Genomic DNA, 23,697 nt, shown 5'->3' on the forward strand with positions numbered 1-23,697 from the left:
ATAGCATCCACAACAACAACGTGCACAACTTTGATAAGACTAGGTTCTAGATAACGTACTCTATCACCGAGCCGGTCATATCACCGAACCGGTCACTTAAAATCCCACCAAAAAACACAGAAACCATACCCCTGCATCTCAATAACTACTTAATGGAATCTTCTAAAAACTTTAGAATAGAGCTGCATCTATACTAATAAGACTGTTTAAAAGTCTTAGAGTGCTTAGCCCTATATTGCAGATGTTGTTTAGAAGATACTGAAATACAGGGGTAGCTGCAGGCTATCTCAACATCTATACTAGCTATTAGTCTAAGACTTTTAAATAGTTTTATTAGTATAGATGCAGCTCTATTCTGAAGTTTTTAGAAGATTCCATTAAGTAGTTATTGAGATGCAGGGGTATGGTTTCTGTGTTTTTTGGTGGGATTTTAAGTGACCGGTTCGGTGATATGACCGGCTCGGTGATAGAGTACGTTAGGCGTGATAGGGTCAATAAAGGTCGTCACAGGCGCTGAGAGACGCGCTCGACCTAAGCTTGTTCAGCCAGGTGATCAGGAGTGGGTTACAGTTATACAGAGCATCTGCGCTGCTGAAAACGCGCTTCAAGCTGCTCGCATTACTGAGCTTGAAGAGCAATTAGCAGTTATAAGTAGGAGGAAGTCGCGCAAGCGAAAGCAGATTCAGCATGGCGGCACACTTGAGTACGGCCCAGCAACATCACGGGTAGCTGCTGAGGTGTCTGTAGCAGCTCAGCCATCAAAGAAGACTTGTGGTGCAGATACTCAAGAAAGGACCCATTTAGCCTAACAGCGCTGTAGAAACTGTGGAGGCACTGGGCACAACGCTTAAACGTGTTAGAAAGATACAGGAGAAGATTCTAAATCTAATGCGAGTACACAGTACGCTGGATTACTGTTTAATAGCAAGTAATTCAAGTTGCCGCAACATAAGTTGGGCGCGCCAAGAGTTTTTGACCGGTTTGGTGATATGACTGGCTCGGTGATAGAGTACGTTAACGCTTAGGTCTATAAGGGAAAGGATTAGAGGCTTCTAAACTAAGTAACAAAGTGTGCAACAATTAAGGCATCTTTACATAATATAAACGCTGTCTTGCAATTACTCTACTACATTGCTATCTAGAACTAGCTCCTTTAGGCAGAAAATGGCGGCTTACGCAACGCTCTGGCTCACAAGAAGCACAGACAAAGTAAGGGCAAGGCACTCGCTCTGTTGCAACACTAAGAGTACTAGGGACCTAAGATAATGTAGACTCCTTGCTTATTCTAGGAAGCCAAGGTGCGCACAAGGCAAGCGCAAGAGGAAAAGGACAAAGAAGAGTGTGAAAAGGATAAGAGAAAGGAACTACAGAGGGCTAATAAGCTCTACAATAACAAGATTGCAGAAGAAGCAAAGGTGCAGCGTGCAAGGGATGCAGAAGCGTGGAGGAAGGCAAAGGAGAAAGAGCGCGCAGCTACTGATGCGCGCAAAGAGCAAAGAGCAAAGACGCAAGGATAAAGAAGCTCGCAAGGCTTAAAAAGACTTACAACGAGCTAACAAAGGCAAGCGCGAGATTACTACAGCTCCTGTAGCAAAAAAGAAGCAGAAGCGTAGTGCTGCAGCTACGCGTAGTTGTACTGTTGCGCACGCGCGCTCCCTAACACCTACACCAAAGTACAACAGCCATGGCCGCAAAATTGCCCTACGTAAAAGACTACATATAAAGGTGTCTTTTAATAGGTTAAATAAGTAGTCCACCAGGAAATCTTGTGATAATAGCTATTGTGGGTGGCTGTAGAGTCTTACTTTTGTATAAGCGTGATGGGGGGATTCGGCGCATCTGGTGATGGCGCGCATCTGCTGACTAACTACGGTAGGTACCGTATCGTACTTGGCCCAGTCACGCTACCACGCGTTGAACGTGTTCTGCGGCAACCACTCTCCACCGCGGCGGTAGCCGGCTCATTGGCCGCACACACACCGTCCCCAGGAGTTGTGTCGCGACCTGTGCCATATCCTTGGAATTTCTCCCGGACTTCGACGCCACGCGCACTGTTCGAATCCACACACAAGTCTCGATGAGCGCATCGAGCTGTCGAAGCTCCGCCCGCTACCGTGGACGCGTCGCAGCGCCGAGTTTCGAACCGCCACCATGTCCTCTGACGACGCTGCCCAGCTCATGGCTGCCTTCCGAAAAGGCGGCGCTACACGCTCCGGCGCAAATGCCACCAAGTCAGCAAGCGGCACTCCCGCCCCGCGCCGTTCAACACCAAGACGATCGCCCGCGCGACGAGCGGCCCCAAACAAGCGTGTCTCTATCGCTGTAGAAGCCCTCTTGTCGGATTCAAGCTTGGGCGACGAAGCCGTCAACGCCGCATCTCCGCCAAAGGTCCGACGCCTCCTGCACGTTCGCCCGAAGCCAGTCGCAAACAAGGAAGAGTACACGTACCACGAGCCACAGGAGGAGGTTGAGAGGATCGTTAGAGAGTCCACCAGGCGCGGGCGCCATGTCGGCTATGTGGTCAAGCTGGTGGGAGGCCGAACTAAAGAGGTAAGCGAGATAGCTGCTGCCCAGCACTGGGGGAGTGGGTGAGTGGGTGAGTGGGCTTGTAGCGGGAGGTAAAGGAGCATCAATCTAACCGCGCTGTTACAGAGATGTGTATAAATTCGCTGCAAGCTCACTTACCCGCTCTCCACACAACAACCTAAACCGGTTGCAAGCTCACTTACCCACTCTCCACACAACAGCCCACCGCGCGCTTCTAACACCCCCAGGTTAACTTGGACGAGCTACTCGAGCTTCCAGGTGGTTCAGAAGCTCTCCACAACCACGAGCAGGACGACGCCTCCTCTCCTAGCGCAGACGACATGAGGCTCCGCGCCAGAAGCTCGAGGCCGAACCGCAACGGCTTCGTGGACATCACCACAATCGGCATCTCCTCCTCAGACGACGATGACGTGGAAGAAGACGACGACGACGACGACAACGAAAACGACAACGACGACGACGAGGAAGAGACCAGCGACTCGGACGACATCGTGCGCTCAGACGTCCTGCCCGGCCGCAAGCGCAAGCGAGGACGTCCACGTGCCTCCAAGCCTGAAAAGGTCCAGCGTGTCCCTGCTCGCCAGTCTGAGCGGTCAACACGCGCCACCGTCGACATGGGCGAGAGGGACGAGAACGACATCTACCGCTCAGATTCTGCGCCCAAGGCCTCGGCCCCGCAGGTCAAGGTAGTCCGAGAGACATTCGAAACCCTACCCCGAGGCGACCTTTTCCGCTCCCGCCACGCCGAAGGCTGCGAAGTCTGCTACGATGGCCCCAACGTCGCCCCTCTCATCTACTGCCAAGGCTGCTCCCTTGCGTACCACAAGAACTGCCTGGGCAACCGCAGCTCTCGCGAGCACCTCGTCACCAAAATCGGCGATGAGAGGTTCGTCCTGCAGTGCAAGCGCTGCGTCAACGTCTACCAGAAGAAGGACCGCTATGCGCCCAACCTGGCACGATGCCAGGATTGCAAGAAAGACGGCGACTCGTGCAGCGCCTTCAGACACCGAAAGACTACCATGCAAGAGATGAAGGAGCGCGAGGAGAATGGCGGCGAGGATCCCGTCCACGACGTCCCCTCTGAGCTCATCAACAACTCCCGCAACGTACTCTTCCGCTGCACCAAGTGCTTGCGCGCCTGGCACTATCACCACCTGCCTCCCTTGTCGCCATACGCCATGGAGATCAACTGCGACAACGAGGAGCTCGCAGACGACCGCTTCCGCGAGTACTCGAACAAGTGGAAGTGCAAGGAGTGCGACGAGACCGCCGACAGGAAGGTCGGAGCTCTTGTCGCCTGGCGCCCTTCCGATGTCGAGAGTTTCGAGCCCGGCACGCCCTGCGAGCGGGTCAACGAAGACGACAAGCAATACCTCGTCAAGTGGGAGATGCAGTCGTACTTCCGCGCACAGTGGTTTTCTGGAGCCTGGACATGGGGTGTTAGCGCGACGGCCATGCGAAGGGCTTTCTTCAGGAAAGAGGACGGACCGAAGATGCGAACCGAGGATGCTATTCCCGAGGAGTATCTGCGCATCGACATCGTCCTCGACGTCCAGTTCACGAGCATTGTCAAGGTCAGCACCGAAGACATCGACAAGGCTCGTATCAAGGAGGTCGGCAAGGCCCTCATCAAATACAAGGGCCTTGGCTACGAAGACGCCGTCTGGGAGCAGGTGCCATCGTCCGAAGACGGCGACCGGTGGCTGGACTTTGTCACCGCGTACAACGACTGGGTAGCCGGACGTTACATCAGGTGTCCTAAGCAAGGCCCCCTCAAGTCACGACTCGACAAAGTCCGCGACAAGCCCTTCAAGGATCTACTGAGGGAGAAGCAGCCGGACAACCTCACGGGTGGTGAGCTGATGAAGTACCAGATGGAAGGTCTCAACTGGCTGTACTACCAGTGGTACATGCTGAAGAACGGCATTCTCGCCGACGAAATGGGTCTCGGCAAGACCATCCAAGTCATCGGCTTCATGGCCACACTCGTGCAGGAACACAACTGCTTTCCCTTCCTCATCGTCGTGCCAAACTCGACATGTGCCAACTGGCGTCGCGAGATCAAGCAGTGGGCTCCGTCCTTGCGCGTTGTCGCCTACTTTGGGTCTTCGCTAGCTCGCGAGATGGCCTACAAGTACGAGCTGTATCCCGACGGAACCAAGGATCTCCGATGCCACATCGTCGTTACCTCTTACGAGGCCGCCGCAGACGACAGCAGCAGGAGGTTCCTTCGAGGCGTCAACTGGGCCGGCCTGATTACAGACGAAGGCCAGCGTCTCAAGAATGACAAGAGCCAGCTGTACACTGCACTGTCGGCAGTCAAGGCACCTTTTCGACTGCTCATGACAGGTACACCGCTGCAGAACAACGCCCGAGAGCTGTTCAACTTGCTGCAGTTCCTGGACGACACCATCAACGCTGCGGAGCTCGAGGAGAAGTACGCCGAGATGACTTCCGAGAACATCAAGGACCTCCACGACATGATTCGACCTTTCATCCTCCGCCGCACCAAGGCTCAAGTGCTGACCTTCCTGCCGCCTCTCGGTCAGATCATCCTGCCTATATCGATGAGTCATCTCCAAAGGACCGTGTACAAGTCGATCCTGTCCAAGAGCCCTGAGCTGCTGAAGGCGCTGTTTACGTCAGACAACGGTCTCAAGCAGCAAGAACGTGCGAATCTGAGCAACATCTTGATGCAGCTGCGCAAGTGCCTGTGCCACCCCTTTGTCTACAGCCGCGAGATCGAGGAGCGAACCGACGTTGCCGCCGTCTCTCACCGCAACCTCGTCGAGGCCTCTGCAAAGCTGACTCTGCTGGAGACGCTGCTGCCGAAGCTGAAGGAGCGCGGGCACCGTGTGCTGATCTTCAGTCAATTCCTCGACATGCTCAACATCGTCGAGGATTTCTTGGACGGCATGCAGATGGCCTACCAGCGTCTCGACGGCACCATGGGCTCTCTTGAGAAACAGAAGCGTATCGACCAGTTCAACGCGGCGGACTCACCGCTGTTTGCCTTCCTCATCTCGACACGTGCAGGTGGTGTCGGCATCAACCTTGCCACAGCCGACACGGTCATCATCCTGGATCCCGACTTCAACCCACACCAGGACCTGCAGGCCATAGCTCGCGCCCACCGCATCGGGCAGAAAAACAAAGTGCTCTGCTTCCAGCTGCTGACCCGAGCCTCGGTCGAAGAGAAGATTGTGCAGATGGGCCGCAAGAAAATGGCGCTCGATCATGTCGTTGTGGAGTCGCTTGGCGACGAGGATGCCGAAGAGCACGACGTCGAATCGATCCTCAGGTACGGTGCTGCCGAGCTGTTCAAGGACGACGCAGCAGACCGCGACATCCATTATGACGACGCATCGATTGAGAAGCTGCTCGACCGCAGCCAGATTGAGAATACCCGCGCGGCCCCCGGCGATGACTCTGCTGAGGGCCAGTTCAGTTTCGCACGCGTGTGGGCCAACGACACTGGCTCGCTGCAAGACGACCTTGACATGGTGCAAGAGGAGACGGCTCCTGATCCGGGTGTCTGGGACAAGATCTTGAACGAGCGCCGCGCGCAGGCTGCTGCTGACGCGCTTGCACGCGCACATGCCCTGGGCAGAGGCAAGCGTGCTCGGGTTGTAAGTACTCACCGCCATACATCGACTTGTCCTAACGAGTTCCAGAACGTCGACTACATGACCGAGCAGGAGAAGGCCGACGCCGCGGCAGCGGACAGCGAGGAGGAAGCCGCACCGCCAGCGGTTAAGATCGACAAGCGCAAGAAGAAGCGCCCCGACGACGAGAGCGATACTGACTTCCATGTCGACTCCGACGAAGACACTGAGGTCGAGCCCGAGGCATCAGAAGGCGACGTGCAGCAAGAGCTCGCAGCCCCCAAGGCCAGCGACGTCAGCGGTCTGGTCAAGCAGTCACCCGCGCGACCAAAGGGCAACGAGCAGCTGCGCGTCCCTGCCCAGCCCATCGCTCTGCCTTCGCAGGCCAGCCCTGCAAAGCCTCCCAAGAAAGAGAGCAGTGGTAAGCCGCCGATTTCATCAAAACCAACGATCGCCGTCAAGAAGTACAATAAGACAAAGACGTCCTCAAAGAAAGACACCGCAGAGCCAACAATCATCTCCGTCATCTCCCCACCCTCACCCCCACTAACAACCCCAGTAAAACCCTTCGTCCGCGCCCACCTCCCCATCCGCTCGCCCTTCGAGCACACCCAATCAAACAGCATCCACATCTGCGCCGCCTGCCGCAAGAACCACCCTCCAGGCGCATGTGAGCTCAAAGCCGCGGGCGTCGAGCACTGCGGTCTTTGCGGCCTGGCCCACTTCGGCTACGGCCGCACATGCCCACACATTAGGTCGGAGACGCAGGTGCGCGAGATGCTGGCCGCGCTCAAGAGATCCCCCGAGAAAAGGGAACTCATCGACCTCGCGACCAAGTACCTCCGCGGCGTCAAGGGCGCGCTGGTCCAGCAGAAGAAGCGCGATCGCGAGCGTGCTGAGGGCAGGGGACAAGATCTCAGCGCGACTAACGCCACCCTCGCGCTGGCTACGGGCGCCAGGCCCCTGGGCACCGCTGTCGGAGCTGCTGGTGCTCACAAACCCTCGGCTCCGGGTCTGTACGCCAAGAGTAGCCAGTATAAGATGTACCCTCTCCCTCCCCCGCCACAGCAGCAACAGCAGCAACAGCAGCAACAGCAGCAGCAGCAGCAACAGCAGCAACAGCAGCAACAGCAGCAACAGCAGCAACAGCAGCAGCAACAGCAGCAACAGCAGCAGCAACAGCAGCAACAGCAGCAGCAACAGCAGCAACAGCAGCAACAGCAGCAGCAGCAGCAGCAGCAGCAGCAAGGTTCGTCGTGAACTCCGACTCCGATTTCGACGGCGACGGTGCCGAGTGCGCCGCAAAGGATGTACTCGCAACTTCCACACCCGCCTTCTGCGCGGATGCCGGGTGTTGCGGATCCGCTGTTGGACGAGAAGGATGTGGAGAGTGCGCTCAGGGGGTTTTTGCGGCAGTGAGGCTCGATGGCGCGCGAAATTGAGCAGGGGCGTGGGTAGTGACTCTCATAGCAATAGCCTCGCTCGGGTAGTATGCAAGGTTATAAATAAACCCCCCATCAGGCGCGGTGGGAATCGAGCGCAGGTGTTTCAGATTACGTCATGTGATGAATTGTTTCTAACAGGTTATGTCCATCATGGGTATATCGGTCGTTGGCTCTTGAAGATTACTTCATGTCGTAGTTCAGCAGGACAAGGCGGGTAATGAGCTCGACGAAGAAGTGTTCAGAATAGCCCACAACACCCCAGAACGGCCACTTACCGGGCATTAGCCCTGGAAATAGGCTTGCAGAACTTACAAGCTTACTCTTCTGAACAATCACCTCTTCTGAACAATCACCTCATCCGCGGCCATATCACAGCGTCTGGTGATGAACCGAGAGTCACGAGTCCTGCCGGAAATATAGTCGGGGTTCGGACCGTCCACGCGGAGCGGCCCGGTCCTTGGGGAGAACAGCGACTCATTGATCGCAACGAGCTATCATCATGTTCCTCAGAGAGATATATGATATTGCCCCGAATAGGCTGCTTCATGCCACACACTCTTAATTGTGTTGGAGCAGCGTAAGCAGCGCATGCAGTGCATGCAGCGCATGAATTGCACTTTTCGGTCTTTCGAGACAGTTACCATCCAGATCTTGTTCGAGTGGGCCGGAGCTGGGTCATCATATGATGCCTCACTCGGGTTTTGAAGAGGGAGGTCATAACATGGCGGCATCGCGTTCGATATTTTGTTGGCTAGATGAAGCTTGTAAGATTTAAAAGGCGAGATATGCAGAAGATTTGTTGTACTTCATACAACCTGGAGAATCGAGCAAGCCACACAGAGGTTTTCGCTCTACTCTTGATCGCATCTCATTTCAGCGGAGCATGGTCCTCTCACATGCCCAGCTTACTTTGAGCTCTCGGGCAACTAGTCTCGTACAATGGGCGGATGTACTTTCACATCTTAGTCTAGGCTGATATGGTACACATGAATCGATGAGAGTATTCGGATTCAACGAGAATGCCGGAGTTGAGGTTCAGATGCCTCGTACGCGGAGATATGACCTATGCGTCGTTACTTTCGAACACGATGAGAGGACATATGCAGCGCAGACTTTGCTTCTGTTCCGTGTTACAGAGACGTTGAAGGGAGGCTGATTGTCAGTAAGAAGAAAGTTTTATTTCTCCTCGGCTGAGAAGGAGGGCTTTCGCCAGCGAGTTAGCGGTACGTTCAAACGTCCACACATGCGAAGTGCACAATGAGCATTCGAGACGGTTTTTGGCTTATCAGCCATCTTGAGTTCTATGCTTCTAGTCAGATGAGAAGTGCAGTCATCCTAGAATGAGTCGAGTTTTCGATAGGTGAGATTCACAATGCGCACGAAACATCCTTAGACTCGCTGCTATATCGCATTTCATACTGTACCCAGCTTGCACTTTTTGCCACTTCAAAACCTCCTCGTTGGGCATGCCTAGGCGCTGGAGCGCGAGTTTCTCACCAATATCCATTGTCCGCATTTTGTGGCCAACAGTTCTTGTTGCTGAAGTCGCAGCACAGATTCTCTGCGTGAACGACAGGCTCGTGAGATGGGTCTTGTTTGACTCTGGCGGGCGCAGCCATATCGCCAGAGACGACGCCACGATGAGGAGGATGCAGGCGGCTGGCCCCACTTGTCCACGATGACTGAAGTAGTGATTTGGGCGAATCAAGAACTCCTAACCTCACAGAGAGATTCTACAAATTAGGATGAATACTCCCTCAATTTCTATCTTTGCTTCTCACTGTCCCTCCCTGGGACAAGCCTCCAGTGATTGCCTCAAAAAGCGACGATGCTGGTCCAAATGTGAGCGAAACAGCAAAAGCCAACAACACATGTTCTGAGTTTTCTCGCCCTTCTCGACTTCTTATACAGTTCCAAAGAAGTTGTCAATATACCAAATGCTTGTTTCTGCTGAGAGGAGAGCCGCCTCAGTCATATCCCTTAAAAGTTCCGGTGAAAGTCCATTGGAACCCTATACAAATACATTTCATGGTCGTTATCGACAGCGGCAACTACCCTCTTATCGACACTCAAAAGATGCGCTTTTCCGCTGTCATGCCTCTCTGTGAAAAGGATCGGGTAATCAATCTATTAAAAGCCAGAGCATACTGTGCAACCCCATCTCCGCACGAACCCTGGTTCGCAAGAACAATTTCCGGTGCAAAAGCTGTGTACGCAAAAGTCTTTGTGGATGCCTCTGATATCTGCGTTTCCTCTCTTCCTCCGACAGTATCTAGTACGCAGAAAAAGGTCTCGGTTCTTGTGCTGCTGCATCATCGAAGAGCCGTCTGCCGTGCTATATTCTCACCTGAAGATTCAACGCAAAAATTCGAAAGAAGCGGTGTGCTTCTTGTGGCCGCTGTCGCCTACAAATCTATATCTTCAGACTCCATCATTTGCAACATGCGTCCCTGGCATGACCTGGGCAATAAGCACAGCGTCGGCTAGTCGAAACACTTCTCCCAAAATGCTACACCCTCCACCCTATGTCTGAGGCACTGTATATACCCACTGCACTCTTGACTTACCTTCCTAAAATCTTCTCTGCAAAGTCTCGAGGGTTGATGCATAAAAAGATGCACAGCAAGACTAATGTGAACAAAAGGCAACACACAGTTTTAGCGTGTCTGCGCTCTTTTGTTCTCCGAAAATTCAACACCTACAATACAATGATCCTGCGCGGCACCGCTTCTTCTGTTATTCAAAAGTTTGACAACTTCAACCCATTATTCAGCCTCGCTGTGTGCTTCGGGCGATGCGCAGGCAGAGCATTTCGAGCGATACTTCCGGCTTCTGACTGGAGCGACGATGTACCAAGAAAATCAGAATCTAAGATGATATGTGCAGAGAGGTTGGACGTGGTATCCATGGTATCAGCTCGACCGTAGTACTGCTACAAATACCTCTCTTAGGACGCAATTTACTTCTCATCATCATCTTCCTCTTCTTCGACAGCAAATCCCAAAATGCCTGCAGTGTAAGATTGTTGAGGACTTGCAATGCCAAGTTGCACATTCCCTGCTTGCTCTACCTTCTCTTAATCTGCCCTCCATCAGCCAGCATTCTGTTGAAATGAACTGGAACCCTGCATATGTCCTGCTCTGGCGGTGGGTCTGTCGTGTTTTGTGTACCAAAAGCAAGCCTGCAGCTGTGTATCTTGTTATGTCCAAGCCTGTTTTTTCTACTGAAAGCTGGCAGCAGGGACTCCATGTTCTGCTTCAAGACCGCGACAGCAACCATAATCGAAGCACAGCTATCTACGGCCTATACAAATCTCTAGGCCTGAGCAAAGACAAATCAAAGATCCGAGGTTGGAAGGTGCGTTCTACTTTTGCGGTGCGTCTATTTATAGATCGCGTCGACGCCGATTCTGCGGCTGTGTATGTGTTTCTCTGGCTAGTTTGCTGCAGGCTTACCATGATGTGCGAGTAGTGGCGGATTAATTGATGAGTTTGCTGCAGTCCATGATATTTGTAGACTCTAACTTTTCAGCCTCGAGATCAGTGACGAGAAGACCTTGGAGCTCTGCGATGTCTTGTTTTCCCGAAATCCGTTGGGGTTGCACGCATGTTTGCAGCACGGATTCTACAATGCCCGTGATCAGAGGTTCGGTGTAGGTACATGTTCGATGTCCGGCACATCGGCGGGTGTTGTATATACATATTCCTGGAGATTGCTTCCGCTTCCATGTCCTGCACAACGCGTTCCGCTAGTCGACTCCAACTTCATTTCTTTCTATCATGGTCGTACGTGCAGCGACGTCGAACCGGAAGACCTAGTGTCCACGGAGGTGGTCTGGTCTGCTCCGGCATGGGGCGGATGCAGGGTGAGTGCAGCGGGAAAGGAGGGGAAGCCAATGCACACCCATGTACCCCGAACCTCAACAGCCGCGGTGCCCTGCTGTATGGTGTGCTCGCTGTGCCGTTGTGTCGTGTGCTTGCTTGATCTTGCGTGTGTGGAATTGTAGTTATCGAGCATGCGCTTATGACAGACAGTCCGGGTCGAGGAAGAAGTTCGTCGAGCGCTTCAAGGCTCTGCGCATTGTCGAGATAATGATTCACGGCATCCCTCGTTCATCGGTGAAGTCCTCAAAAGTATCAAGTCGATACGAGTCGGCAGCCACAGTCGCGCAGACAAGCGCAGACGGCGCAGGGTAAGGGTATCGCACTCACGCACCCCGCCTCAACACATGCAACTTCATAAGCTGTGTATTGTTGCTATCCAATCAAACCGCAATGCTTATCAGTGTGCTCAAACATGAGCCAATCAGCAACATCACGTCGTCGATGGAGCCTGCTGCGTGAAACGATTCCCCGCATCATTTGCGCTGCTCGGCTTGCAACTCATTTGGCGTGCGCCTCGCTCGGCTCTGTTACTGCCGTTTGGTGGCGGTGAACGTGCTCTTATCAAGTGGGAATCGTTGGTCGATGCCACCTGCCAAGGTAGGCAGCCGTCAAGACCTGCAACAATATCGCGCTGCAAGCACTTTGAACGATTACCAACACCGTGGACAGCAGTCGTGCAGCGACGCAGGTGATGGAAGCGTGAAGTTGGTGTCAGCGGTCGACATTCGTGATGTTCTGAAGATGATCCACATCACGATCCACTGGCGTGATGTAAGGAATGCCATGTTCCAGCATGGCATTTTGGCATTTAAGACCCCACGTGTTCGCGCGACAGACGTGCCCACATCTCGCGTATCTGGCACTCGGTGGTGTGCTTATCGCCGCGAGGTCTGGTGACCACTTCAGACATTTCTTTCGAGGCATGATCGCTCAAAGCAGACTGTCGCAGACCTCAACAGCGTCGCGGTACTTCCCAGTTCGTACTTGGCCACGAATTGGGGGCTGGCATGTAACGCAGAGCACAGTGTGACGGTCCGAGTTGCTCATGTGGGCTTGCGGAGCTGGACGATCATTTGCGCCTCACGAAACTCGGAAAAAGCAAGTGAGCATCTGTAGGACCTTGGAATGAGAAGCGTGAGCTGGCGACACGGCTGGGATGTTGCCTGGTGCAATTTCGAGACATCGTGAGATCGGAGATGTGCGCGCAGGCTACGCACGGTTGTCAAGCCACAAAAGTTGGCAACGGCGTCAACAATCACCGCAACAATATGGCAGGAGCAACCGTCAGCCAGCACAGCAATTGACCGAGGCCTGACCAGAAACGGTGGAAATGACGAGCGCACAGCGCGATTCATGTACTCTTTCACATCGCGCTACGCGCTATCAAAGAGCCCGCGAAAATCCCAGCGGTGAGCGCCGCGGGATGATGTGACTAGCGCCCCGACCCCCATGCCGTCATGATTCTGTGGTCTCCATGGGACCATGATTCGGTAGCGCAGAACCCAGCTTGCCGTACCAATACTCAAGCTTTTCCACGCTGCCTCCCCCGAACCGCCTACATATTGCTCACAGCATGCTGCAGCTGCACGCCTCTGCCCTGTAACCTGCACCCCTCCGGCAGGTTGTCCAGGATCCTCGAGGATTATAGTCGCCCCCCGGCATCCCGAAAGTGCTCGCGGCCCCGTTTCGTTGCCTGCTTGCGTGACTTCTGCACAGGCGATCACCACCAGCCGAAGCAACAGCGTGTATCGCTGAGACAGCTACACAATAATCGCGCACGTCTACCCCACCACGGACCCCGCGAGAACCTCTATATCGTCACCACCCAGGAGATCGCACTTTGCGCCATCATGACGCGCAGGAGCGTATACACCGTGGGCCTGCTGTTCACGCTGGTCTGCACTGCGATGACAGTTGCCAGCATCGCCATGCCGCGATGGGTGTCTTACCGTCCTGTAAGCTGTCTGTTCATCACTGCCGCCTCGCATTGCTAACGTGCGCACCAGAACGGTGAAAGAGAATATTCATACGGTCTCCACTCACGCTGCTCCACGAAAACAGGGCACTGCGTCCCTTTTCCCCGTACCACAGACTGCGACAAAGATGCCTCCTTCTGCAACATGTGGCGCACTGTTGGGTTCCTGATGAGCTTCGGCGTGGTAGTGGAGCTGTGCACGCTGGTCAGCTTTGTTGTCATCGTAGCAGGCGGCGTACAAAGAAGAGTGCAGGGATGGAGCGTAGTAGTAGGAGTATTGGTATTCAGCGCCATCATCCAAGGCGCTGGTATGGCCATCGTGGTGCGTTCCATTCATTTCATCGAAACTGCCGGATCACATACTAATATCCAGCAGTCATACGTCTTCGACCACGACGCCAGATTCTTCTCCGGCTTCGTCCTCGATTCCTCCTGGTCTATGTGCACCGCCTCTTTCTCGCTGCTCGTCCTCACAGCCCTCGGCATCACCGCCAGCGCATACTATCTGCCCGTCGAGGGCGACTATGAGCTCATCCCCGAAATGGACATTGAGCCCGATGACCAGTACGTTCCCCATCCCTCAGTGCTCAAACCCTTCTAACGAATGACAGGCTCCTCTCCCGCGTCGCAGCCTGGGACAACGGCTACAAGCACATCGGCTTCCAGTACCAGAATGAGCCACCTGAACGAGACCCCGATATGATGAGCATTGCGTCCTTCCAAAGCAGACAGAGCATTTCGAATTCTGTGCGCAGTCCCTCGATGTCGAGGCCCCAGCGGTAGCCGATCTACCTCCTCGCACCCACTGATTCTGGGTGGCGAGATGACAACTTGCATGAGATTGTAATGACGGTACTTTGGCATACGGCGGAATGATCGCATTTTGAGCGTTGTTTGGTGCTGGTGCGTTTCCACGGCGGAACGATTGGCGTACGTTGGCATATGATTATTATGCGCGTTATTGTTACGAGTCTGTGGCTTGGCAACTGGTAGTTCTGCTTCCTAATGATACCCCTCTGCTACTTGTCTGGTGGTTTTGAGCGGTTGATTGTGCGGTATGTACGCATTGAGCTTGCAATTGACGATTTTTGCATCGCGGGACAGCCATTTAACATGATAGCGAGAGCGATGACAATGACCAGGTGTACGTTTCACGCGCTGGCTTTCGAGAGTCTGTCATGTTACGACGGCGATCAAATTGAAGCTCGCAATCAACACGATCCTACCTCGTTCAATTCAGGAGCGTTCCCGCGCGCCACCATCAAGTCGTCGGCTGTTGCATGTGGGTATTCCATATTTTCAGGCACCCTACCAACCAGCCATAATTCATTTTCAGCGATATTCCAACATTCAGCAGAGACGAAGCAGCCCAAAAATATCGTTATTTCGAGTGTTTTTGAGAGAAATCTTGAGCGTTGCACACCCACTCAGCATATCAGATCTCGGCGACTCTTTTCATGGTGGGAGGAATGGTTGGTCCGGGTAAAGAGCAGGACGGACGACGAGAGTTTTATATTTCGAGGGGATCGAGATCATCACATCAGAATATTCTCAGTGCAATTCTGATGCTGCATAGCGAGAAGTGGCATGGCATGTGTGTCCCTTTTCCAAGCATTCAGATGCCAAGGCACTGCTGCTCCACACATGTATTTTTCTTTGACATTTTGGGCAGCAGGAACAAGCGCATATAACATTGCGCTCGATCGGTTCGTGAGTTGATACCAGAACAGACGCAGTCCAGCCATAACACGGCTCGTGGCGCGTTTTCGACAAAACCACCACGGCGGCACATGAGGCGCAGCGGAAACATTTTACAGTGTAAGGAGAGACAGGTGTAGAGTAGAGACGAGGCGCGCATGGAGCTTAACATTGTAATGAGAGCGTTGCGCATATCGAGCAGTCTGTTCTCTAGTGCGACAATGCGCGAAAAAACGGGCTACAGCCCATGAGGGCATCTTCTGACGTGTTGTTTGGACAGTAAATCATAAGGATTCAACGCAGTCAAGACCTTGAACATTGCAGTGACACTTTTGCTTCAGTTCCTTTGATATTTTGGCGCCGCACAAGGGCACACATCGCTCAGATGATGCAGCTTTTAAGTTGCCCCCAGGACAGAGGCACTCCGGGAATTCGGGTCATCGTGTAGCCTTTGACAAGGCATCCACAGCTACTTCGTAGAAGATGAAGATCTTGCTTGTGGCTTTGGAGAGTGCCGAATATGGTTTTAGTGACAAAGAATCCGAGCCGGATATAGATCTTTATACGCAACGATTGTTTTGCACATATGTAGGCACAAAGGCCGCTTTGGAAAGTGGACAGAAGAAGACGACGGGGCACATGGCATTATCGGTGCCTGAATTTAGATTCTGGACCATGCCTGGAAAATAGAACATTGGTAGTACTTAGGCCTCGGGCTTGGTACGTTGACTGCTTCGCTGGACGGCCATGACCTTGTTTAACTAGGACTTGTGTTCTTTGCGTCATAGTGGGTAACCTCGTTGATTTTGGAGATAATTTTGGCACAGATGTTGAAGGGACAGGCGTATGAATGTCTAGCATTTTCCTGATGATGAGCTGTTCTTGTTTTTAGAGAAGACGCAGGGCAGGTTGTGGACTCTTATTCGCCACTTTTGAGAAAAAAGAGCTGAATGTAATGAAGAAGGTTCACTGCATCCGTTAGAGGTTTATATATTGATCGCAGTCCTACTCGCGTTCCCGGATCCGAGCTGGTTTGGCAGCGTACAGTCAAGGAAAACCCCGGATATAGGGCTTGTTTGCTGCTCTTTTTGGTTACATGATTGGATGAGTGGAGGGTATCTTTTGGCTTTGGTTTTGCTTTTAAGTTGTCCAGCGTATTGTCGTCCATAACCGAGCTTTCCGACATAGGTTGATCGTGGCTTGCTTTCATGTATTGAGAGATTTACTTGAACAGCGCGAGACAGAGGTAAGCAGTTGGCCACTTTACATGGCCTTTGGCTGAATTTACAAGGCAGAAAACGCCTCCATATGACGATAGTGCAGATGGAATTTAGCAGAAGTCGCGACAGTGGGATATGGGCCTTGTAGTACTCGTTTTGATGAGCTCGGAAGAGGGTTTTGAACAATGGAAGAAGTCGCAATCTGCAGTTTTTGTTTCAGAGCTGAAAGATAGACTCACTTACGTGGATATGTGGAACTCAACGATGATTCTCACTCATTAACCGAATATTGAGATGATCTGGCAATGTACCTTGATGATCACGAACGAGATGTATGCTGTATTGTTTGCTTTTAGCACATCCGTACGCTTTTTTAGGGAAAATATGCATCAATTTTTCCGGGAGGACGACGACCATAGGTGGCCAGAATGTAGAGCATTCAACATAAACAAATTTGCAGTAAGCGGGTCCATACATGATACCACAGTATTTGAGATGTTGGTACCAAGTTTAAATTGAAAAGTAAGGCAAAATGGTCCTCTTCTTTTAGCAGACACACAGGTAAGATACAAACATGATGTGAATAGCGCCTTGAACGTACTTTTGCGACCTTATCCTTGTAAGCACATGTAGATATTACATGGAGGCTATGCAAGTAAATGAATGGATGAGCAGAGAGACGACAGGAATTGAGCAAGGAATAGCTATTGATACTTCAGTCTAGCAGCTGAACAACCCTCAACTTTCCATTCTCTTTTGGAACGATAGAGAGAAAGGTCGAGCCTGGACATGTACCTGGCCAAGAACTTCTTGATGTGAGTACGGCGATCAGGACAATATAGCAAGACAACGGGGATTCGAGAAGTAGCTCCAAGCAAAGACATATGGAGCATGGTAGTTTCACATACCCTTTTGGGACGGCTGGAATCCTTGACATAGGCACGGCAGCTCGAGTAGTGATAGTTAATACATCGTGCGATCGGAGACTCGCAGAAAGCAGAATTGTGACGGTAATTCATTTAGGTGGCTCAACCAAATAACCATAGTGGTGCCAGTTTCGGTTTCGGTTCACGTGATAGAAATCATTTACGATTGCATTAATTCAAGACTAAATCAGACAGTCCAGCGAACAGCGAAAGCGCGAGTCGAATCATTATCACGCCTTCCGTCCACATCTTCAGCTTTGACTGCCTTTCCAGATATGTCAAGATGCAGTCACAAGTTCCAGCCTTAGCCGTCCAGCATCTATGGTCAGAGTGGTACACCGAGTGTTGACTCAGGTATCTCGAAACCACTTGGAATCGAGCTTTTTATTGCCGTACGGCCAAACGGTAGATGATACGCGGCAGTGAAGCCCCCCCCCCCCAACACCCTCATCTCCTAGTAACCTCAAGCATGAGCCGACGGCCTCTCGGTGCAATATTGAACCGATCCTCCATCTCCATCTCCCAGTGCGCCATCTCCGGGCCAAGTCTGAGCTTGAGCCCAGCACGCATGACCGCGCTGACAGCTAAATAGAGCTCCTCCCACGCCAAATTCTGACCGATGCAGTTTCGTCGCCCGATACCGAAAGGTGTAAGAGAAGCCTCCATCGCTTCAGTGCTGTGGAGCCAGCGCTCGGGGTTGAATCGGTCAGGGTCCGGGAACACGTCAGGATTACGGTGGTGGATCCAATTCTGCATCCCGACCACGGTGCCCTTGGGCAGGAGGTACTCGTCTACTTGTAAAGGCTCTAGAAGGACTCGTGGCAAGGTTGATACGATCGTAGGGAACCGGCGAAGTGTCTCCTTGATGACGGCGTTCAGATAAGGGTGTTGACGGAGAGCACTGATGTCGCCTGATGGCACAGCGTTGATTTCGTTGTACAGCCGCTGCTGCACATGCTCATTCTCCGACAGCGATAGCGCGTACAGTAGATACGTCATGGTTGACGATGTAGTCCCGCTGCCAGCAAACATATAACCCATGGCTTCTTCGACCAGCTCTTCGTGGGTCAAACGCCGTCCCAGGTAACCATCAATGCCGGTGGCAATTGGTGAGAGCAGATATTTCTCATCAGAGGATGACTTCTCAAGGAAGTGATCCACCATATTCCTGGACTGCTGTTCCCAGTATCGAAGACTTCGATATGCGTCGCCGATGACTCCTGGCAACCTGACGCCGAGGCCAGTAGGGCGGAGAAACGGGAACACGACATCGAGGATAAGTGTGGGGGCACTGCCGTCCATTGCACGCAAGAGCTTAAGAGAGCTCTCGGCACCACCGGAGCCCTCGAAATCTTTGGCGAAAGCCGCCTTGCAGATCGTTTCAAAGCTGAAGAGGCCACATAGCTTGTAAGCGTCGGCAGTGTTTGTTGTTGATGCACTAGCCTCGGTGACCAGGCGATGAGCAAGATCGTCTGCCTTCTGCTGGATCAAGGGATCCAACTTGCTTACGGACTGCAAAGCATAGGGAGGGCTGCTTAGTTTGCGGCGCGCTGCATGCTCAGTAGGGTTGCTGTTCATTGGTCAACGGGTGTTGCGCTACAAGCCTACAGCATGTTCATACACCATTTGGAAGATATTGTTTTTGCCAACGAACGAAGCATTCGCGTAGAAAGCAGGATCTTTCTCCACTGTTTTCGGGCTGGCATAGATTGCTCGAAGGTGTCGCCAGTTGGCGATGGACACCTCGTTGGGCCCTACACGTACAACATCGCCGTACTTGTTGTGCAACTCATCAAGCGCCTTGGTGTCAAGTATGATCAGCATCTCGGAGAAGGTTTCGGTACCACAAAGCTGACGTACATACACTCGGCGACCTTTGACTCCTTCAATCGCCAGCGACAGATTGGACAGGCGGGCGGCGAAAGGACCAGGTATATGCCGTAAAGAGCTAAAGAAAACGCGACGTGTACACTATCATTATCGTGAGCATGAGTCACAAAGGCTAATCACGCAACTTTGTAACAGTTGTACTTACGACGAGCAGAAAGTAACATGAAGCAAGCACTACAGTTGAAATGAGGAACAGGGAGCGTATCGTGAATTCGTTGAAGGTGAACATGATTGACTGAATAAGCGGAACTGCAGACTATGAGAGTGTCGATGAACAGAGTCGAAGGTGGCTGCAGATGAAGGACTCCATGTGCTTCTTCAGTATCGCCGTCGAACTGCCCAGGTCCACCGTTAGGCACTGCCGACCTTCGCATCTGCGGGGTAACGAGTCAAGCTCTGCTCAATGCTTGTCTGGGAGCATGGGTGCGGTTCCGGGTAATGCAATCAAGCCGCTATTCGTTGTAGTAGGTCAGGTTCGCCATGCGGCAGCGATAGAACGGCCATTCGGGAAGTGGAGTCCTCTCACCCGCAGCACTGCAACATCATCGCTCCCATTGGCTTGTCGGACTCCTCGGGCTCCAGGTGATAGAGCAGTATGACCGCACTCAACGGACGATCGGATGGTCAAGAGAAATACCTAGGAGAGTTATAGGGACAAGCTTCCAAGGGACGAGCATGGCAAACGTTGTGTTTTCCTTCGCGTATTTTCCTCGAACACCCCAACACCACCAAAGACCAATCGCGATATATGAAAGCACTCAACTCGCTGCATCGTATTGAAAATGAGTCAACAATACCGCGGTAGGGATTTGTTGATTTGATGCGAGATGTCCGGGATATCAGAATACAGCTGTTGACGACGACCCCATTCACAGCAACATGCAGAATTCGATGTCGATATGTACATCTGGAACGTACACATCTCACCTGCCAGTGTCTTCCCAGCCTGCGCACATAGTCTTCTCCATCTCCCCCCTCGTCGCGCTCAGCCACCTGGCCCACCCAGCTGAATCACCAGCTGGTCACCACCCATCTCACCATCATCCTTCACGACCTTAGTCTTCTCCACCTCCCGCTTCCGCGCTTTCTCCTTCTTCTTCGCACGCGCATCATCCCGCCAACTCGAGCCACCAGCACCAGCCACCTCATAGGTAAGGCTCACCCACAACCCCATCAACGTCCTCCTCTCATCGTCATGTTCTGCGCCGCTGTTTCACTGTTCCTCTGCACCCTGCTCTTCCACGGGTCATATGATGCGATCGGAAATGAGATGGAAAATGAGGATGAGGATCTGCATATGTATGTATGCATGTATGCTACTTGGTGCGTTACCTGCGCGGTACCTGATCCAATCCTTGTATCAATAGCATCATATCCGCCCCCCATCCCATGCCAATGGCCACCTCTCCCCATCGCACAAACTCTACCGCGCATTCCCCAACACAGCCTTGCGATTCCGCTTAACAAGCGCGCCCAACTTCCTCTCGAGACTATCCTGCTCCTTCTTCGCACTGCTAAGCACACTCTCCGCCTCCTCAAGCCCGAGCACAGCCCTGCCCTCCCCCCTACCCACAGGCTTGCCCTTATCTAGATACGCGCCCAAATTCTCCACGTTGCGCGCCGCCCTCCTGTCCCAGCCGAGGTGCTCCAGGTCCCGCAAAAACCTGTCCGTGGACTCACTCTCGTACAGCGACCCGATCGACGGGATCCCCGCCGACACCAGGCCCTGCAGCCCAGAGAGCCACACGCCGCCGTCCTTATCGGGGGATAGGGATGCCACGCCATCGATGTCGGTGCTGCCCACCGCGCCGCCTTCGACGAGGGCGCGCGCCGCACGCTCGAACAGCGTGCCTTGCTGCCCCGACGAGGCTATGCTGATCTGGCTTGTCCCGCTACCAGGCGTGCCGCCTACGGCTGCCATTTCGGGGCGCGGGTGGTTCGGCGGCGGGTTGTCTGTCGCGGGGAGGACGAATTGGTTGAGGTATACGCCTGCGTCAGCGGGGGTCTGCTGCTGGACTGGTGGCGGGGGCTGGTGAGTGAATTCTGTAACAGGCGGCAGGTGTTGGGTGTAGGTCTTGTAATCGAAGGTAAGCGTGTTGGTCGGCGAGTTGGGCATCTTCTTGCCAGCTTCCTTAAGCGCAGTGGCGATGGCAGGGAGCATGTCTGAGGATGAGTATGGGACGGCGTTGTGCTGGGCCGTGTGCAACGAAGGGTGAAAGCGCAGGTAGCCGCTGAGTTTCTCGATCTCGGACTCGAGAAAGAGCGCACGCTCCTCCAGTTCGGCGGTGAGGCCCCAGAGGAACTTTCCATTCGGTGTGATAAGAGTGCGGGAGTCAGGCTTGTCCTTATCCCCACCAAGATGCACAGGCTTCTTCTTTGCAAGCGCGTCGAGGTCAGCCTGTGAGAAGTGGATTCTCTGGTCTGGTGGAGACGTAGGTGCAGCCGAATGAGGTGTCCGAGAGGTATGTGTGAGGGTCGAAGAAAGTGGTTTGAAGAATTCCAAAGCAGAGACATTGATGTCGCCAGTCTTCTGCAGATCATTAAGGATGGATTGTGCACTGGGCTCACGCCTTTCTCTTCCTTCGTCAGTCTGCACTTCGGGCTCAGGGGTTGCGCTGGTAGAGTTATGCGCAGACTGTGCTTTGACTAAGGCAACTGTTGGTGTCTCCAGTGGCTCGTCCTCCACAGTGGCACTCCTGGGCGATGCAGGCTGGCTCCTCGCTGCAGCCTCCTTCATGGCCGAGGCCATGGCGGCCACTGGCTTGGGAGTTGTCGATGGCTTCTTGGCCTTCTTTTTGCGGCCAATGATCGGAGCTTGCACAACCTCAATATCCGACCCATTCTCTACCTTCTCCTTCTCTTCTTCTTGCCGCTTGCGCTCTTGTCGGTTCTTTTTAGCTTGCGCTTTGGTAATTTTCCTCACAGGCGCAGAGCCAACAATACTACTTGATGGAGGTGGCGAATTTGCCCGGGAGATCATATCCGAGGTCATTGATGCCGTGTCAGAGATCAGTTCGCTGGCCGGAGTGCCGGGCTGGTTCAATGACGCAATGCTCGCCTGACGCGACCTGAGCTTGTCCACGGTAGGAAAATGGGGAAGAGGAGGAGTCGGAGCAGCCACGGCGGGTGGTGTCTCGGCCTTTGGGGTCGATACCAGTCTCAGTGTACGTGGTGCAGCGGTGTGCTTGATGGGCGAAGGTGCCGCAACAGCCGGGCTTGCAGGTACTGAGGTGGCTTTTGTAAAGGGGACGATCCGCATGGTCTTCGTCTGCGTTTCTTCTTTGCGCGAACTTGTGATAGGCGAAGGCTCTGTTCCTACAATCTTGGTCAAAGGAATGTCGAGCTGGCCAGGATGCTGTCTCTTAGTTGCTGCAGTAGGGATTCCAGGGGCAATCGAGACATCGGCAGTCTCTTTGGCGGTAGTCTTACGGCTGGCATCTTCGGCTGGACCCTTCTCGGCCTTCTTGTTCGCTGCCTTGCTCTTTTCTGTGACCTTTGCGGGCGTCTCCGGCGCCGGTCTCTTGTCCTTGACCTCTGACCTTTTCACCGCCACATCCGCCGCCATCTTACTCGAAGATGCGGCCGCAGTGGGTGTTTTCGCGGCAGAGGTTTTTAGGGACGATTTAGTCGGCGTCGCGGGCACAGTCTTTGAGCTTGCAGCAGGAGTGGGATTAGCTGCCTCGGCGGCCTTTGCAGCCTGCTTGCCTTTTTTGCCCTTCGCAGGAGACTCTGGCTTCACCAGCGTCATGGGAACGACGGGTACAGCGGGCACGATAGTGGAGGAGGCTGTTCTCGACATGGGACGGGAACCAGGGCGAGAGCCCGGACGCGACGCAGCTTCATCGGCGAGGGCTCTGGAGATAACTGGAGCAGTGAAGCCTGGCGGTATCAAAGGCGTCGATCGCCGAGGCTGCTCGAAGAAATGTCCGCTCAGAGGGGTTGCCAGCGGGCGACGCACAGGCTCGTTCTCGTCATCGTTGACGAGCGCATCGACATCGAGCGTAGCTTGGTCGTCGAACGTTGTACCTACTGTGCATGAACGTTAGCAGCTGGTTTGATGCAAGCCTACGAGAACGTGAAATGGTGGCGGTCGACAACAACAGCAGTGCGGAGCGGTGAATGACTACAGGAGGCAACGCTGAAAGCACTGGGTACATCAATTTGCAAAGGCAGTCCTCTCAATCATCTTCGTCACTTCAAAGGCAGAAGGATTGTAAGGAAGCCATCTCTCTATTAGAAAGTAAGCATGCCGACTAGTACGCGGCAGGAAGGGGACGTTACGTACATGCGATGGCAATGACGAAGATGACGAGAGAAGTTGACGAGAGAAGTTGACCCAGGCGTCTGACAAAGCAGCGTTCCACCAAAGTAAAGAAAGACATGAATAAGATGCGAGGTATTGAAAATCCATGAAATCGTGCCGAAGCCAGTGACCTGTGCCTGTGGCTGGCCGTTCATTAACGCCGGGCAACTCAATGCCTTTGCACTGTTGGTATGCCGATGCAGT

At 53.3% G+C, this 23,697-nt stretch overlaps 5 protein-coding genes across 5 annotated transcripts; 3 read left to right on the forward strand and 2 right to left on the reverse strand.

Moving 5' to 3' along the window:
- The first annotated feature begins 1,934 nt into the window (after positions 1-1,934).
- On the forward strand, positions 1,935-7,690 carry M421DRAFT_418985 (uncharacterized protein). The gene is made up of 4 exons (XM_033591962.1): positions 1,935-2,550; positions 2,775-6,176; positions 6,222-6,573; positions 6,712-7,690. The coding sequence occupies exons 1-4, from the start codon at positions 2,152-2,154 to the stop codon at positions 7,410-7,412; spliced, it is 4,854 nt and encodes a 1,617-aa protein (XP_033450192.1). The 5' UTR covers positions 1,935-2,151; the 3' UTR covers positions 7,413-7,690.
- A 1,847-nt stretch (positions 7,691-9,537) lies between these two features.
- Positions 9,538-10,250, forward strand: M421DRAFT_413843 (uncharacterized protein). The gene has a single exon (XM_033590460.1). The coding sequence runs from the start codon at positions 9,626-9,628 to the stop codon at positions 10,082-10,084; it is 459 nt and encodes a 152-aa protein (XP_033450193.1). The 5' UTR covers positions 9,538-9,625; the 3' UTR covers positions 10,085-10,250.
- Positions 10,251-13,331: 3,081 nt separating this feature from the next.
- M421DRAFT_59497 (uncharacterized protein) lies at positions 13,332-14,239 on the forward strand (the record flags this gene model as incomplete). The annotated part of the gene is made up of 4 exons (XM_033595686.1): positions 13,332-13,436; positions 13,488-13,778; positions 13,833-14,020; positions 14,068-14,239. 4 exons carry the CDS (start codon positions 13,332-13,334, stop codon positions 14,237-14,239), a joined length of 756 nt encoding a protein of 251 aa, XP_033450194.1.
- A 3,385-nt stretch (positions 14,240-17,624) lies between these two features.
- Positions 17,625-19,854, reverse strand: M421DRAFT_381387 (cytochrome P450). Its single transcript, XM_033589861.1, has 3 exons — positions 19,336-19,854; positions 18,922-19,271; positions 17,625-18,870 (listed from the first exon to the last, which is right to left on the reverse strand). The coding sequence occupies exons 1-3, from the start codon at positions 19,417-19,419 to the stop codon at positions 17,748-17,750; spliced, it is 1,557 nt and encodes a 518-aa protein (XP_033450195.1). The 5' UTR covers positions 19,420-19,854; the 3' UTR covers positions 17,625-17,747.
- A 759-nt stretch (positions 19,855-20,613) lies between these two features.
- On the reverse strand, positions 20,614-23,205 carry M421DRAFT_59554 (uncharacterized protein; the record flags this gene model as incomplete). The annotated part of the gene is made up of 1 exon (XM_033595693.1): positions 20,614-23,205. A coding segment is annotated over one exon (2,592 nt), but the record flags the coding sequence as incomplete, so codon positions are not given.
- Positions 23,206-23,697: the final 492 nt, after the last annotated feature.

This window comes from Didymella exigua (genome assembly GCF_010094145.1).
Source record: "Didymella exigua CBS 183.55 unplaced genomic scaffold M421scaffold_9, whole genome shotgun sequence".
Lineage (NCBI taxonomy): Eukaryota > Fungi > Ascomycota > Dothideomycetes > Pleosporales > Didymellaceae > Didymella > Didymella exigua.